We start from the raw sequence: 19,079 nt of genomic DNA, 5'->3' as shown, positions 1-19,079 counted from the left end.
GCGTATATATGTTGGATCGACTGATTTGCATCTTGATAACCAGCAACTTTTGACGAAATGGAATCATTTCTCATTCATATAATTAGCATTGTTTGAAATCGATCAACTTTGGGGGAGGCTTGATTGCAAAAACATTACCAACAAACAACTATGACACTAAACTTGTAATGGAAAACATGATTTGTTGGGGGTGGCAAAGCACCGGCTAGCCCCTCCTTGGCTCCGCTATTGAATACGAGAGAAAGTATCCATGCATTGCGACGGTGAGATGGTGGGGGTGATAGGTCATAGAGTGTGATAACCAAATGCCTTAGCTGTACGGGCTCCACCTTCGAATTTAAAAATTCGTCGAAAGTATATCGAATGACATCTCTAATGAAAGAGCATGAAATTTTAAGAACACCCATATAGTTTTTATAATTTATCGATGTACGGTTTTGAGATAAAAGATTTTGAATGAATTAGAGGAATAAAATGATTTATGGAGAAGAGAAAAAAAAATAAGTAGTTGAGATTTGAGGAGATAGATGAAATGAAAATTGAAAGTTGAAAGTTGTGGGGTATTGATGTATGGTACATCATGCATTATCATGTGTACATTGTTGAAATTGAAAGTTAAAACATTATTTGCTTTATAATATAGTATAGAAGTATAGAAATAGGTAGATGATTTTTGCTTTTAGTTAAACCCAATTTTTTAACAAATGACAAGTTATTAATTTACTTCTAAACGGTTCTAAGGGCTTGTTTCTTTTTCTAGTCATTAAATGCTGGATGTATTAAGTGGTTGAATGCATAAAAAATGTCTATATGTATTAAGTAAAATAAAGGTAATTGACGGTTATTTTTATTTATTAAGTCAGAAAAGAAACATAAAATTTGACTGAATAATTAAATTTTTAACTATTAAGTTCATTAAGTAAAAAATAAACAATGCCTAAATGCCTTTAAATTTACAAGTGTCGAGCAAATGTGCTAAAGCTCAAAAAACAAATGCCAAATTACTTGACTCATATTACGTTAACTGACTTCTTTATCGGGTAAAAGTTACCTATTTTTCTTTAATTTTCCGAACCTAAATAAGTTGGTTGCTAATTTGTTTGCTGTTTATTATAAACTGCATAATTTAAAACAATTTCAAGATGAAAAATAATTAACCTTCCTAACAAAATAGCTTAAAGATCCTCCTAACTATTGGATTATGATATGTGAAAAAATCAAGGGTTAAGAGGATTTTTATGCTATTTTAGTAGGAGGATTAGTCATTTTCCTTTCAGGATAGTCCATGTATTATATAGTATATATATATATACTAAATCCTAAGGTCGGTGTGTGAGGAGGGGAGTATTGTAGCTAAAAGTACCCCCTCAATGCATAATGTACAATTAGTTGTTGCATAACCAAAATAACTAACGACCTTAACTGTGACAACCGTCACCTGAGCGTATTTTTCCGAAGTACTTTTCCGGTCGTTTTAGTTCGTTTCGTTTATGTACGTATTTAGACTCTAAGACTTTATCGATGAAATAGGTGAATATATGTTTTATCCGTTCTTTATCAGCATTTGAACTTTAGAAAAATTGTACGTGGACTCGAAAACAAGAGGAATACTAGTTGTCTTGTGGAAATATCAAATTAAGTGAACTACTTAAAGTTTAATAAATTAAAGAGTTAATAAATAGATATAGACATATTTATATCCGTTAAAGGCTATTGAAAAGTTACATTCATTTATGTCGACAAAATAAATTTACAAGTCACGAGTCTTTCTTAATTGTCGAGTCAAATGAATTTCCGAAAGGGTCAAAGGGGTCAATTTCGGTCAAACTTAGTGAAATGTAAGAACAAAACTCTAACTCTAACCCTAATTCCCCCATTTCTTCCTCCCACTTTCACACACACTCTTCTCTCTTCTCCCTCTCCTCTCTTGGCCGCCCCCTTCTCTCTCTCTAGAATTCCGGCCAGGCGCCACCATCCACCACCGAACCGCCACTAACCACCACCAAAACACTATCAATCTTCATCTTTGCTTCATCTTTCTTTTAGATCTTGGTAAGATTCATACGGATTTATGTTTGATCTTCATCAAAAGTCGAGTTTCTTGTAAATATATGTGTATTTCGGATTTTGTATATTTATATATCCGAATTCTTTTATAATTATATATATATATATATATATATATATATAAATCGGGTTTGAATGTCTATGTATCATTAGATACGAAATTTTGACAAGATTACATATGTCAATCGAGTCTACTTCTTCTTCCTTCTCTGAAAATCCAAAAATCTTACATTTTTAATATATATTCGGTTGTGAGTCTTGTATATAATATATAGATCCGGAATTTTTACAAGGATATATATATTTTCGGTTATATATCTCATATATATGTATAAATTCGAAAACTTTACATGTCTGTTTATATATATTTCGGTTGGATTTGTGTACATGTTTATATATATCCGAAAACCATTACAAATCCATGATGTATGGCTTGAAATCCTTTTGATTCCGTGAATGTTTGAACCGAAATCCTCTAAATCTGAAACTTTACATCCGAGATCTTTTAGATCCGTGAAGTTTGAGCCGAGATCCTTCAAATCCGGGAACTTTGATCCGAAATATGTCATCTTGGGTAGGTTTTGTTGTGTTTATTTATGATTTCGGGTTAGTATGTGTTGTTATGAACCGAGATCTAGCCAAAACCGTGGATATAAATATGAATTTCGAATTGTTCTTGGGCATTTTCGGTTAAATCTACTATAGATTGGAGTTGTAATCATGTTTGTAACATTGAAATCTAGTCTTTTTCTTATTTTCGTTTGGAATTAGTCTTGTTCTTGATTTTTGGTTTGGTCAACCACCGGTCAACGTCGGTCAAACTTTAGTTAAAGGGCAGATTCATGTGTTTAATCTAGAATAAATTTTGAGTCAAAATTAGATTAGGATGTTATTGGTCTAGGGTTTGATTTACTTGGACTTTTTGTGGTCAAATTTGAATAAGGTTTCTGGAAAGTCAAAATTAGGGTTTTCTAGTCAAAAGTCAAATTAGATTTTTGTCAAAGTCAAAATTGGGACTTTCTTGGTCAAAGTCAGATTTGGATCTTGTGACTTGTGAATTAGAACCATGTCTATAATTGGATCCAAAATAATGTGAAACCGAAATAATATGGACTTATCACTATATATATAAGGACTTTATAAATACTATACGATTCATACACTTGAATAATAACGTTTCATGACTTCTCGGACTTGATATATATTTCACAATGACATTCCATACGATTATTTGACAAGGTATAAACATTAAAACATGACATTATTAAACAAACTATCTCATTTGGACAAATTTCAAAGACAACATATTTATAATATATATTATGACATTTGACGAGACATAATGGCATTTCTTAAGACACTAGTATAGGACATGGACGTGTGCAATTAAGTAAGTACTTACTGGGTGATTTGTAAACAATGTAGGGTTTTTGGACAGATAGTGTGCGTGTTTCAGGTGTATCTGACTGTTCTTGTTCTTGACATTGATCTAGAATACATATACTTGTGCTGCTTCAGGTGAGTTTCGTAGCCCCTATTTTTACAAGTTTTGGGGTGGAAAGTATAATTATTTTTCAAACAGTTTTGTCGATTTCTGTTTATGTTCAATATTGAGCCGATAACGTGTTTGATTTTGTTTGTATGTGTGTGATTATGTGCTTGTTACTTGTGATTTATAACGTGTTTGTTGAGACGTGCTTATTGTGTGCATTGGAGACTTGAACTAAAGCAGGTACCGTTAAGACCAGACTTTGAGATTTGTAACTTTGAGACTTGACTTGAGACTTGAGTACCTTGACTTATATGGTGTAACTTTGCTCATTATATATTGAACAAATACTTATTTTGACTTAAAAGAATCGACAAAAGACTTCTTTCTTAACTAGACTTTTTAACTAAAACCTACGAACTCACCAACCTTTGTGTTGACACGTTTTAGTATACTTTTCAGGTACTCAGGCTAACCAGGGATAAAGACTTTTATGCTAGGACTGGACTTCGGAGATTTATGCTCCATTGCTTATTGTCAAACTTTAAGGCTACATGCCTTGGACTATCCCGTTTATTGACTTATCGTATCAAGCTTTCCTAGCATCATTTTGACTTTGAACTCATGTTTTGGGAATATATTTATTATATTCTACTTCATTTAGTAGCATCTATGTATTCCATGTCGTGCTGTACTTTTCATGACACCTCATGTTTCCACCAACGGTGGGGTGTTACAGAATGGTATCAGAGTCGTGGTTGTAGAGAATTAGGTGGAAAAGCCTAGACTATAACCTAAGAACCCCGTATAGCATTTACGATAGGAATCATAGATGTATTCTAGATGTGCTAACGTCACTAATACTTTGAGTTCAAGTTCTATCGAGAGTTATTATCCTTGTGCTTATTTTGACTATGGCTGTCATTTAGTGACTGTGTACTTGTGGTGATTGTGTGCATTCGGTGTTATTGTGATTATTTATGTGTAATAGAGCAAGATGAACTGATGACGTTAACTAGTATCGCATAGCGATAATAATAGAAAAGCCTAATCAACTGTTCTATGATTACCTGCCATGCCTTGCGACAGTTATTGACATTAGTGATTGCACTTGTAGTGAGAGTGTGGTAGCTACCTGGGTTGCTTAATGGGTGTTGGTTAGGTAGAGGGTTAGCCGTTGGTACACCCTGTATACATACCGAGCCAATACCTAGAGAGCATACCAGTACCGTGATCCGACCTTGCATTAGATGTACTAGGGGTGTGGAGGGTTAGCCGCTGGTACACCCTGTATACATACACCACTAGTGCAACGGATGTAGGTGTTAGATTCGGACCACATTTTAACTGCGATTTAGGGTTATATATTATTAGTATATATATGTATTGCATTGACATGAATTGCATGACTAGTTTAAGTTCTAGATAGCATCCCTTAGACCAAAAGACGAGAGAGCTTGCTGAGTGTAACATGTGACATAGACATTGACATTTTCGAGCCTTTCATCGCGTCTAACGTTCTAGAGATATACTAACGTGTGTGGAATAACGGTAAGATGAGAGCTACTGCGAACAGAGACGATTGTCGCGGTTATTTGTGAAGTCCCCTCACACGATGGTTTAACCCACGAGTGTAGAATGACAAGTCAAGTATTGAACTAAAAAGGACTAGTATCACTTTAAATATAATGCAAGTAGATAAATAAAGTAATACGAGACTTAAAGCAATAAATAAGTAAATAAGTAAATGGTGTGACACAATATAATTTTCAAGTGTATTTTATTTATTGATGCTAAATAAAATACAAGATTGTTGCGGAACCTAGATAATACAAATGGACTTGAGAATGGTTCCGTTGAAACGATTACTAGAAAGGTCAAGAATCCTTAATTTGGTCAATGAACCAATGGACTTGAGAAGGTTCCGTTGAAACGATTACTAGAAAGATCAAGATGAGTCAACTGGGTCAAGTTAAGCAACGAAAGGCTCATCTCACCTTCAAGATGACAACTATATAAGTGAAGCTCTGTGACACAAGCAGTCTCGTTGTTGCACGTGACTCCCCTCCAGTTACAACAATCATCATCAACGTCTTCCTTTTTAGTTCCCCATGCAGAGATACAATCATCAACAGGTGGGTTTTGAAGGTTTATAGCTTTGAAATCAAGGAGAGCATGTCGATCATTATTGTAACACCTGTCATTTAAAAATCTGGATTTTCAAAAATTTTGCCTAACGGCGTTTAGAATTGCGGAAAACAGAATCCTTAAAACATAACTAACCCTTAATGGATAGTTCATTTGTAGAAGTGGTGTTACAACATTCATATCATTAAAATAGTATAAGATAATCCAGATTTGACACCAGCATTAATGCCAACATAAACAATACATAAGTCATATTAAAAGTAGCCAATCATCATAAGGCTAATATAAATGACTAAGCGGGAAAACTAAATGTCTTCTTCATAGCAACTACCCGCCTCACCAAGCTAAGTGTTTCACTAGCTTAACCTGCTTAACCTAAGGGAACAACGTTTTTTAAAAGAGCAAGTGTTAGCTTTAAAAGCTAAGTAAGATAACATGAGTTTATAAAAACATTCCCAATTCATTATATATTAACAAAAACATTTCATATTGTTAATATCACAAATTCGTCATAGCATGTTAAGATCACCACATTATAATGGTGTCCATCACATCATACATTAGCAAGATCGTATCATCAACATTAAAGCAACATACATAAGTTAACACATTAGAAATTCATCGTAGTCCTAAATGTGCCTATCATCATTAAGCTTTACTTTTGATCTTTCTTCACTTTCTTTATTTCTTATCTTTCTTTACTTTCTTTTCTTTTACCTAGACTCAGGCTATGTGACATAAGCCAATCATAGGCGGCCATAAGACCTTACATGGGATCCTCACACCCGACTTGATGGGTAGACCTTACGGCGGTCCATCGTCGTCGTTAAGGAAAGACAAAGTCGATCCAACTGAGTATACCGTTTGAACTTTGCGCGTGTGGTGGTTAGTTACTCCACCCGGATACACTCAAACATAACTATGCCACGGGGAGGTATCTAGATTCCTACACCACGTGACCACGTACACACTAGTTCCGAAGAACTAGCATGGGTTAAGCTTAACACAAGATTTTACATATGCTCGAGACTTCTTTTTTATATTAGCTTAGGCTAAACTTTCACCTAAACTAATCACGTGTATCTTTTTTTACTTTATATTAGTTTAGGCTACACTTTCACCTAAACCAATCACATACATCTTTCTTTACTTTAGGGCCCTTAATTGTGCAGGTGTCATGGCAAACCTATAAAAGTCTAATGACTAGGTGTTCAAGCCATTCAAGTAATTATAAGACATACATACATCATCATATCGTCATTCCATAATAACATCATATCGTTGTATTATAGTAACATAATATCATCATGTCATATTAGTATCACATCATCTTAACATGATAACAACATAACTTTGTATCATCACATTATCATAACATCATAGCATTGCGTCATCATATCGTCAATTGCGTTATAATATCATATCTTTATAATATCATAACATCTTATCGTATTAACATCATATCGTCCTATCATTACCTCATAAACATTTAATCTTATCACATATGTCATTCCATCATATCATCATAACAAAACATATACATACTTCATTTCATCATGACATGCATAAGATTATCATTCCTCATCAATGGTAGTCATAATATATCCCATAGTAACCTCCCATATATTCCCGAATACATAAAAGTATACAAACATTCATTTGGGGGAAGTTGACTTATGAAAACTATGACTTATAAATTAAACACATCTAACTACACCCTCTTTAACTTAATCAGCTCTCCGTGGTACTCATGTTAGCTAATATATATGTCAAGGCCGATTAATTATAAACCATTTGAAGATGCTCGACTATAATTTGACTATAACAAAAATATGTGCAGCAGAACGAGTCCAAGTCTAGCCGTGAGAGGGACCGAATTTATTATAGTTTCACGTTTTCCTTCAGGTGAGTCTGACTCATTAATTGACCTCAACCCAAGTAATAAAAATTGTTTCTTATACGAACTGCAAGAGTTCGATTTGCCATCGTAATTAACCTATATGTCATCTAAACATGTTATTAATTAGCATTTTAACTTTCACCCAGTCGGTCTATCCTATATTTATTCAGTAAGTACAAATACGAATTTTGTAACTAGAAACAAAGTTAAATATGGCGATGCTGCAAACGGAACAGGTTGACGACACTCGCGACTTGTAAGCAACCAAACACTATGTAACATGCGACTAATTAACATATGTGAATGATCAAATCCTGAAACATGTTTTCGATTCCACCTACCAGCGAAGAGCCCGACATACATAAACTAAGACTCGACCAGATATTTAATGATGAGTCGATAAACAAAACCCGTTAACATTCCTAAACCTCTCAACCGATCAACTAATTAATATGTGATGATCATACTTAAACAGATATTAATACGTTAAAACGGAAACATGTTTGGAGGTTATACCTTATGAAGTAAGAGAACACCCAACACGATAACTACAATGATTGAGTTGATCCTTTAACCGGTTGCTGCTCTCCATCGTTCTCAGACGGCCATAGGTTTTTTTTTTTCTTTTTCTTTGATCTCGTTAGTTAATACTCATATTTATATGGGAACCAAAACTATCCTCATATATTTCCACAATAGCCCCTAGATTTCCCATACTTGACATAATATACTCTTTGGAATCAATTAGTAACATATTTATCATTTTAAATTAAATAATTAAGTGACTTATTGATCAGAGATACTGCTTTATTTATAAAATAGTATTTGTCGCTTTATGTGCCAAACTAAAACTACTTAATGTCATGTACAAAACAAACGCTAATAAACCACATAACTAACATATTAATTAATAATTACGTTTAAAGCATATGAAACTTAACAAGAAAGCAAAGGCTGACTAACGTCATGGTCAACAAACAACTAAAAAAGTTAAGATGTTACAATTCCCACCTCCTTAAAAGAATTCTGTCCCCAGAATCACCTCTCCATTAAACCAACGAAAACATCCATCTCTTATAGCAGTGCTCGTATCCCTTGACACGTTCTACCTACAATTTTTGTTTATTCCATTGCCTTCTTCATTTCTTCTTATTATATTTTTATTTTTGTTTTCGCAACATATGGTAACAATAACCGCTCATATTATAACGCCATGCAATTCATAATACTAGCTAGTTAATAGTACTCATGTATCTTTCACTACTCTTCCCAAGTACGGATATCCATTTAGTAAGAGTAACACATTTCTTGCTAATTAAATCATTTACTACATTATATTACATGAACTAAAATTTACATCTACCTTCAAAAGTTTTAAAGCTTTCTCTATAATATTTTTTTTCCCAATAATATACCTACCGGCTACCATGCCACAAACAAGCATCAAACTTCCAGTATTACAAAAGGTTAATTTTTTTTTTTTTTAAAAAACTTAGATCGAAACCATCCCTATTGAATGCAACCTGATCTAGCAAATCTCAATTAAAAAACAAGAATTGTTACTCAAGATCGTAGTTCAATAATTGATCTAATGACTACTATATTCAACTACATTAATCATCGTGCATAGAAAATAACCCTCACATTGCAGACTCTAGTTCTAGAGTTCTCCCTTTTCTTTCTCTTGCAATTCACTTATATATTCACTTACATATAGGAATTGAAAATGTTAAAATTGTCTCCCTTACCAGCATTCTTTTTATCTATTTATTTATTTTTGCCAGCTTATCCTCAAAAGGACCACAAACGTTATAAAAACTACTTTGGAATTTTAAGCAGCTAGACACATGACAACAAAATTCAACTTTAATTCCATATCTTTCTTTGTAATTCGAATGATCCACACACCTCCTATTGTATCTTGCGCTCACAATACCACAATAAAATAAAGTATTTTCTACATTTATTATGTTATGTCTACACATTACAACGTTTTAATTCTTCTCTGCTTTGCTACTCCAAAAATCTCAAAGACACAACAGAGGACTTCGACCTAGACCAAAATTCACATATGGTTCATTTTTTTTGCAATTCATGCACAAGACTACAAGACCATCCATCCTTCCTTTCCCTGGCGCATGATATCTACAAAACACAAACACCTCTTCTTTCCCTATTTACTTTCGACAATCTCCATACACTTTTATATAATATCCCTCAAATTCATTACATATAATTGCATGCAGTACATAATAATTAATCATCGTTAACTAGATAAGGATATTAACACTACATAGTCTTCTTACCAACTCAAATTCATCTCGCATTGGTCAACACAAGCATGGCAACTAACACACTCGCGTTGAAGTACTAGTAGTACTATTAACAACACATTGAAACAAAAAGGACATAGTTATAATAATCACAATCAAAGGGACATATATGAGAATGCTTAAATTTATAAGGACTATGCCACATATTTGAAATCATCATGTTGTTTGGCTATTTGTTTAATTATCTGATACATGAACATCATGCCGATCAATAAAGGTTTATATATAGTGATGTTTGATCGAAGGAGCTGAGTATGTACTTCAATTATAGTCACCATTCTTTCTCTGAGTCAACTTGTAGGTATTGGAATTAATGGTCCCAAACTGGACGTTTGGATGAATCTCCCAACTCGGACCTTAAAATGACTATTTCAAAGGCTTGGAAATTTGTATCTATTATATATTTTCCTTCCCTTCACATTTGTTGGTACTTAAAGTTGGGAATAATTTAAGTGCTTCTACAAAAAGCATGAATTTAAAAATTGCTTTAAAGTTTTATAAATTTCTTCCCATAAAGAATTTAAGATGTACATGTTAAATCCTTCATTTAAAATGGTTGTAAAGGGGAAGCATCTAAGTTATACGTTTTTAAAAGTAACTGCCCGTTGTCGTCTTCTATGGGTTTTAGACCCCAATATCTCAATGGTTTATGATAAAAGTTAAAATGTAGGTAGACCCTATCTCTACTTAGGTAGAGAGGTTGCTTTCAGATTTTATTTAAATGATAGAAAATGATTGTTAATGCTATTTATTACTGTAAAAAGTAGTTTTAATTCCAATTTCAATAATCTCTTAAAATTATGCGTTTAGTTGTAACAACTATAAACTAGAAAAAAATCATAGGAAATCGTAAAAGATAATTTATCTGCACCTCACGTAAATCAAATAATTTAACCTCTAATTGTGTCTACTTGAAAAGTAGTCTCTTTTACGATGAAGAAAATTAGTTTATCAGGACGTAAACAAAAATCAAATTCTTTTATAAGATATCTGTGGTCGTAACTCGATAGATACGCTGCTAATTTCTTAGAAGTTAATGTGGCCACGATTTAGACTTTAAAACGTAATAAAAGTCTTTGGCAATTTGTAATTACCAGAATCAATGGTCCCAAACTATACGTGGGAATGAATGGCCCCAAAGTGTATCCAAACAACTCTAAAAGTCTTGGCAATTTGTATCTATTATATAAATGGAAGATTAGATAACTTCACTTTTTTTTATACAAAAGTATACCCGTATAATATGCGGTGGTGGATTGAGTTTTAAAAAAAAATTCCTTGGCATTATTACATTTTTGGACTGCAACTACCTTTAAGAAAATTCAATGCATATGTAAGAAAACAAAATGCCTAGTATATTTGAAGACATACTTTTAAGTTATAACATTTTACAACATTAAGATTACACCACAAGAGAACACAATAAGAAAGGCGTAAAAGCTAAACATGAAGAAGATTACTAACCGGGTTTGGGTTTTTCAGTTTTTTCTATAGGGTTGAGATCGGGTCGGGTTCAATTTTTGGTCATAAACCTGATCAACACCAGGTCAAAGTTTGACCCAAAACTGGGTTTGGTCACGTTGACCAAAAAACCGGGTCGGGTTCGGGTCGGGCTGTTTAAAAAACCGGTTTTTGTACACCACCATTGGTAGGGCAACTTAATTAAAATTTCCCATCTTGACAAACTCACTGCAAGACCCACCTATAACAGAGACGATGCAGAAAGTGAACCTTAGTTCTGAGAAGAAACAGAGGAAGTCATCGTAAGCATCAATCTTCAAGTACCTGGAGATACAGAACCCGCTTCTTAAAGCTTGATAGTTTTGGGCCCAATGTAGATACTTAAAATGAGCATGTCCATCATCACAAACTAGAACATCGTCGTATGTAACACCTTTAACGATCCTGGAAACATTGAAGGTAAATATAAGTTCATAGGCTGTTTTTTCAATAAACAGGTAATGGTTATTTACTAAATGAGGACCGGCCCAAGGCCATTCAAAAACCTGGTCGTCTCATGTCAGCTATTCAAACGACCAGCTTTAATTGCAGCTTCTTTTCGAATTTAATGAGAAAACAAACCCCTTATATTTGATCGTACTACACCCTTTTGCTTCCTATTTGGATTCGACCACATAAACCCAAAAAAATCCTTTGATTGTTGTTTGTTTTCGCTGACAAGAAAACAAACAGTTTCAGTATCAACAATCGATACTCCAATTCGGTGGGATCAAGCTGCTATTCATTTTTTCGGGGTTCAGGTCAGAGTTATAAATGGAGATTTAGACCTCGCCCTGCTACATGTATACTGTGCATAAAGATGAAGCAAATGTTATTAATTTAGTTTAATTAAGGGATATGGTTATGATACTTGAAAATGGGTTTGGAGGTACGGAGTGTATACCCATTAAGTGAATGACATCCCGGACCCAAAAACATTGTAATAATGACTAATATTGATTTCGTAATATCGGATTGACAATATTTGATCACATAATAAAAACGTTTTTCAATGAAATCTGCGTGTGAAATTTACGAGCATGACAAGTTTGAAAATGAATTGCGTAAAACATGGAAGAGCAATATGTGTAATAATTTTGAAAATGAATAGCAATTGTAGGCTAGCAACTGTGGACAATTGTTTTCTCTTATTCACAATCACACTCATGGTGGAAAAGCCAAAATCATTTTCTCATGCTGTCATGGAAAAATCATATTTCATGATATTATATTATGTGATCTAGTTTTAACATGTGAGCTTTTCAACTTATAAATATATCCATGCAGAGTTGCATGAAGATATAGAAAACACAGAGAATATACGTGCATTGTTGTGTTCTCTCTATTATTACAATCTTTTGGGTGTTTTAGAAAGAATTGATACATGAGAAAATATATACAAAACACAAAATACTCTTTAGCGAACGGATTCTTGATTTCTGTCAAAATCTTGAACATTACTCTTTGTATTATCCCAAAACAAAATTCGTGTAGCCCAGGCAGATAGGGTCGAATTGTTGTTTTCGGAAAGTGATATCACGATATAAAGAGATATCCGGTTATTGATTTCTTACCCTTGTAACTTGAAATTCCCCAACAGCAAACAGTATGAGAACTGTTGAGGTCAGTTACAACCGATATAAAAATAAACCTATTTCAAGTTCAACGATTTCCACCAAAAATTTACATAACATATGATAACAAAGTTCCTTAATTTAAGTCACAAAAATAAATAAATAAAAAAAACAGATTGTTAAACAAAGGGAAAAAAAATTAACTTTCCATTTAAACCAATAAACTTTTTAAATCACATTTTACATTGATATAGAAGACTGTTAAACCGTTTGAAAACTTCACATTAGTATAAGCTAAACATGTTTCGAGTTCAACCCATTTTTATGTAAATTGATTGAAATAATGAAATTGCTCTTCAAACATTTTAAATATCTTTTTGTTCGATTAAGACAAAACCAGTAAAGTTGAATTAACGACAATACCCTAGACCGTTCTTATTTGACTATTTGTTTATAGGAAGGCCATTCATGTTAAGTTTGCCGGCAGGACCAAGCGAAATAGAGTGGTTGGGAAACTCGATTGACTCTGGACTGCAAAAATAAGCACATGCCTTCAGAGGAAGTGAACCTTAAACGTCTTCACATGACGTATGAGAATAAAAAAGCTGTCAGATTTGATAAAAATTCAATTTCTAGCCTATCACCTTCAGAACTGCATCCCCTCCCCTAATACTAAGAATGTCTCACTACCCCTCCTTTCCCCTCCCCTCCCCGCCCTTTTCTATTTAATTTAATTTCTATTTATTTTTAAAAACTAAATTTTTTATTTAATACATTAAAACTAATACAATATTAAAATAAAACAACAAATTAAAACACTAAACTACAATCTTAAACGAAACGACAACTAAAATTTTTATTCAATACTAGCGATCGATGCCCGAGATGAATGTGTAATGAATATAGTCAATGAGATTCATCCGAAGATCTTCGTGAACGTTTGAGTCCTGAATCTCTGCCAATCGAGCATCCGATGGCTGTGGCGCAACCGGGGATCTGAAATATAATCAGGACATAATGCATGGTCCTCGTCTTTTAAAATCATGTTGTGAAGAATACAACACGCATACATGATCTTACGGATGAGGGTTTCTTCCATTTTTCGTGCCGGTTCTCTAAGTATTTTCCATTTTTTTTTATAATACCAAAAGTTCGCTCCACATCCTTCCTTGCAGCCTCATGTGCCTTAGCAAATCGAATCCTTTTCTCATTGGTTGGATGAGGAATCGTTTTCACAAACATCGCATATCTTGGGTAGATCCCATCCACAAGATAATACGGGTACTTATATTCGGTTCCATTTACAGTGAAAGGAACCACCGGTGCTATGCCGTCTTTAAAGCCATTGAACAAAGGAGATTGGTTCAACACATTAATGTCGTTGTTTGAATCGGCAACACCAAAGTATGTGTGCCAAATCCAACAATCCTGTGACGCCACTGCTTCAAGCATTATCGTCGGCCTGTGATGGTCACCTCGCGTGTACTGGCCACGCCAAGCCACTAGACAATTATCCCAAGCCCAGTGTGTACAATCAAGACTCCCTATACACATTTATTAAAGCGAAAGTATTAACTAAACTACGTAATATATATATACACATTATTAAATAGAAATTATTTAGTAAGCCACGTAATATAAGTAAATATATACCTAACATGTCGGGAAAACCATGATAAGAAGCATGATGATCAAAATATGGTGCATATCATTACGCGTTGGCCTACAAAAATATTCATGCCAGTATAACCTAATGACTCCATCACAAAAAGCATTAAGGGTGTCACGTGACGATCTTTCCGACATATTTAAGTAATCATCTAAACAGTCGGGATTACTAACGTATCCTAACTGGCGAACGACAGTTGTGCATCTCTGTAAAGCAGAGAACCCCATTTTCCCACGAACGTCGACCCTCCTTTGAAAATATTCAAAATTGCTTTCCAAATCTGTAGTTATCGTCACAACAATTGTCTACTCATCCGAAACCGTGTTCTAAAAAAATTCTCATCAAATTTCGGTTCCTCGGCAAAGTAATCTCGAACAAGACGGTTGTGCGGCGCCATTGTGAAGAGATTAATATATCGTTCCGTCTCGTCGGATGAACTCGAGTCCGATTGGATATTTGGGGGTGTTGGGTCGTTTTCAAAAGATATAGGATTGTTGAAGAAAGGGTTCATGATTGTTGTTTGCTAAAATATATGTGTATATATGATAATATGTGTGTGTGTGTGTGTGTTGTGTGATCTGTTTGAAAGAAAAAAAGAACATAACGAATGCAAAGAAGAAAGGAGAAAAAAGAAGAAAAGAGAAAGAAGAAGATGATGATTTGAGCCGTTGGGGGTGGGACCCATATGCTTATTAACTTTTTTTTTGAAGCTCCTAACGTTCGAATTCATAGGCATGGAAACCGGCACCACTGTCACCAAAACCCTCCCCACCCTACCAGTACCGGGGGTCGGCGCGGTGTGCCAACCGGTACCCCTCCCCTCCCCAGGGCGCTCCGTCCACTCTTACCGTAAAGTCTAGCTAAAACTTTCGGTTATCCCCAATTTACTCATTATAAATAAGATTACACATAGATTGGGTTGAAATTCTCACCTCTTCAATTACTGTATCTTATTGTACATCTTATTGATGTTCCACGATGTTTGTTTGTAGCTTTAAGTATCGACTTAGGGTTACTTTGGGAGGCAGAGGAAACTTATTGATGACATATTCGATAAAAAATACCAACACTCATGGAAATCCATTTAACTTTACATTTGCATATCATAACTCTTTCTGTTTCAAATATCAGGTAAATTGGTTTTGTGTTGCTATATATCATTAAGTGGGAAATACTTAGATGCAAAATGTGATCCAATAGATCATTTGATAGATTTGGATTTATTCTTTTGTTTTGGAAAAGTATATATACTTTCTATATATCATAGGTTTTTAACCGCGAAAATTGCTCCTTGATCTGCTTCTAAAGAAAAAATCTTAATGTTTCTACCTGCAGTGAAGTTAAAGTGGAAGGATTGCAAAAACTCGATTATCTTGACAACTTACAGAATGGGGGGAGATTTACAGACAAAGGTGATGCAATAACCATTTAGTCCGAGGTAATTTTGTCCTCTCTTTTCTTCTCTTCTTTAACTATCTTATTTTCAAACTGTTAGACTTACATAGTGTCTATAATGTCTCCAGTTTGACAAGATTTATTTCAGCACACCAAAAAAGGTTGAAATTTTGGATCATGGAAAGAAACGAACGCTTACCATAAGCACAATACCTCAGCAAAGAAAACGGGAAACATCTTATCACGAGTACTACATAAGCACATATCTCTAGCCAATCTTCCCAAACGAACTTGGTATTTCCTATTTCGATTAGTTTTCCAAAAGAAAGATTAGTAGACAAAATATTGGTATTTCAATTCCTAGTGTATTTCTTTCCCTTTTTTTACCCTTAGGGACCTTTATGAAGGAATTAGAATCTTGTAAAGGAATTGGAATTTGAAACAATTGGAATTTGAAATTCATAAAATCTGTCATATGTTTGGTTGAGAGAATTCAACGGAATTCAATGGAATTCTGTTAAGGGAGTTTAGATTAAATGACAAATTTACCCTTTAACTAAATTTTTGTAATAATATTTTTTTATACCATTCGTAGTTTATATATATCAGTAAATATAATAATAATAATAATAATAATAATAATAATAATAATACAAATGAAGAAACACTTTACAAATTATATGTCTGGCAAGCAAATTCTTCAAGCCATTAATTAATACTCGTACATTGTATTACAAATTACAATTAGAATGATGGGAAGATCTAGAAAGCCCACATATAAAAAGATATTATAATAGATACCACTGTACGAGATCTAATGGGAGAGTTGGAATACATCTAAAATATCAATCTTATGTATCTATAGATCTGATTTTCTATTGTAATAGTATAACAAAATCCAACGATTATCCAATATCCATTACACAAACCTTCTTAAAAAAGAAAAAATAAAAGGAAGCATATGAAATATTATGTCGGTGTTATTACTTGTTGCAAAAGAAAAGGATGCAGAGGGAGGAGCAGCTGTAGAGGATGAAGCTTCATGATGAAGAAATGAAGATGCAGATAGAAGATGGAGATGTGTGGAGTGAGGAGGGGTTTTTGGTAAAACATATGAATTTCAATGGAATTCAAAACTTTCCATGGTATATGTGGAGGAATTCTAAATTCCTAAAGTTTAAAGGAATTTCAAGTAATGTTTTAAATTCAAATTCCTTTGATTATCCAACCAAACAAGGAATTCAATGTAATTCAAATTCCAATTACATTGAATTCGCATTTCAAGAACCAAACACCACTTTAGTAGTTTCCTCCCCTAATGCCTCAGCATAGGTTTTTCAGGCATTATTCAGTTTACAAATCTTTATATAATGGGCAGTTATTTGCTTAAAACACGTTTTATTTGCTTAAAACTCGTATTATTTACATCAATTCTCTCATTTGAAGCAAGTCAACATTCAGAAACTTCTTTCAAAATATGTTGACAGTATAAATAAAAAAAAAAAAATGAATGTACATACATATGAAACTTCTTTTAAATGGAACTACTGCAACGTAATGGAGCAAGAGCAAAATAATATCACCCAATATTTTTGGGATTATCCGTAGTTCCATGCAAACCAAACAAAGTACAATACGATGGTAGTATAAATGAAAATGAATAACCGACGGCCAATTGCAGAAAAGATAAGAAATGTGATGACATGATGCAATTAACGTAATGCATAACAAGTCACAAATTCGGGGGGATTTTAGTACGAGTATTATATTAAGATAGCACACTGACTCATATTAAGCAGACAAACATAAAGCAACACTTGGTTCTGTTTTGCAGACAAACATGAACAATACAGCATCATAACATGTTCAGCCTCTGCAACACGTTTCTTCTCCTCAATGTAATGGAGATGCTTTTTTAATATAGCAGAATTGGATAGGATCTCAACAACGGAAGATTGATCTTCAACATGTACTATGTGGCTGTTGTCTTTATAATTGACACCAGTAACAAGGGCATCAAGCTCCTCCTTCGCATAACGGTACTTACCAGTTAATATATCAGAGCCCGCAAAAGCTTTGTAGTCCATGTTCAGACAAAAGAAGTTGACAACATCTAAAGCTGCACGCTGACACTTCAGAGTCGCTACAAGCGGCTTTACGGAGCTCCTGCGCAGATTTATCTCCTGCGCATTTCAAGTATAGTCAATTCATACATGATATATATATATAGAGAGAGAGAGATGCATATAACTAATTGGAAGGAAGCCAAGCCAAACCATAATGAAGGGAGGCTAGGATTTTGGAAAGATCGCGAGTAGGATTAAGCAGAGGTTTAAATTGTCCTGAAGCCATTGTGAATAGGCCCACAGAATTCTCTGGATTACACTGTCAATTTCAAAATAGACGTTAGATTCATTCAAAGAGTTGTCAACATAAATAAAATACAGATTTAGCGCCAACCTGTAATTTAGTTGTACAGTATAATTTAATAGCCTCAAGTTGAGCATCACGGAGACCCCAACGATAGCCCACCTTTGTAGAATTGTCAATACAGATAACTGTAACCTGAAATATATATATACACACACATAAAGATAGTTGGTTTTGAAATAGCATAAAAAAAAAAGATGAAAATACCTTGGCGTCGTCGGCCGCCATGAAGATGAAGGTACGGTACCTGCAGAAGAAAAAGAAAAAAAAGTTATCAAACTTAGAACATCATCATCACCTAAAACAGATCAATCATAAACGATGAGAATCATAACATAAAAAAGGAAAAAAAAATTGATGGATGGATAACTTACAGCGGGTAGGTGGGTCAAAAAAACGAATTACGATAAGCGATTCACGATCAATTAACACCTGAAATCATCAACGAATTATAATTATTAATTATTATTATCATTATTGTTAAGATCTACCGATGTTAGATTTTATCGATGGAAATAATAAGAGGGGCTGTAACCACACCCCGATAATTTGCGTAAGAAATACATATGAATCT

The 19,079-nt window shown here is 33.9% G+C and overlaps 1 protein-coding gene and 1 long non-coding RNA gene across 2 annotated transcripts; both read right to left on the bottom strand.

Moving 5' to 3' along the window:
• Positions 1–11,293: 11,293 nt before the first annotated feature.
• On the bottom strand, positions 11,294–12,142 carry LOC122590535. Its single transcript, XR_006322527.1, has 2 exons — positions 11,944–12,142; positions 11,294–11,842 (listed from the first exon to the last, which is right to left on the bottom strand). It is a non-coding gene; the product is annotated as an uncharacterized LOC122590535 (long non-coding RNA).
• A 1,910-nt stretch (positions 12,143–14,052) lies between these two features.
• LOC122591426 lies at positions 14,053–18,162 on the bottom strand. The gene is made up of 2 exons (XM_043763696.1): positions 17,916–18,162; positions 14,053–14,555 (listed from the first exon to the last, which is right to left on the bottom strand). The coding sequence occupies exons 1-2, from the start codon at positions 18,160–18,162 to the stop codon at positions 14,053–14,055; spliced, it is 750 nt and encodes a 249-aa protein (XP_043619631.1).
• Between the last annotated feature and the right edge of the window lie 917 nt (positions 18,163–19,079).

This window comes from Erigeron canadensis, chromosome 3 (assembly GCF_010389155.1).
Source record: "Erigeron canadensis isolate Cc75 chromosome 3, C_canadensis_v1, whole genome shotgun sequence".
Taxonomy (NCBI): Eukaryota; Viridiplantae; Streptophyta; class Magnoliopsida; order Asterales; family Asteraceae; genus Erigeron; species Erigeron canadensis.
Note: the sequence above shows the minus strand (reverse complement) of the source record. Positions and strands in the feature narration are given on the sequence as shown.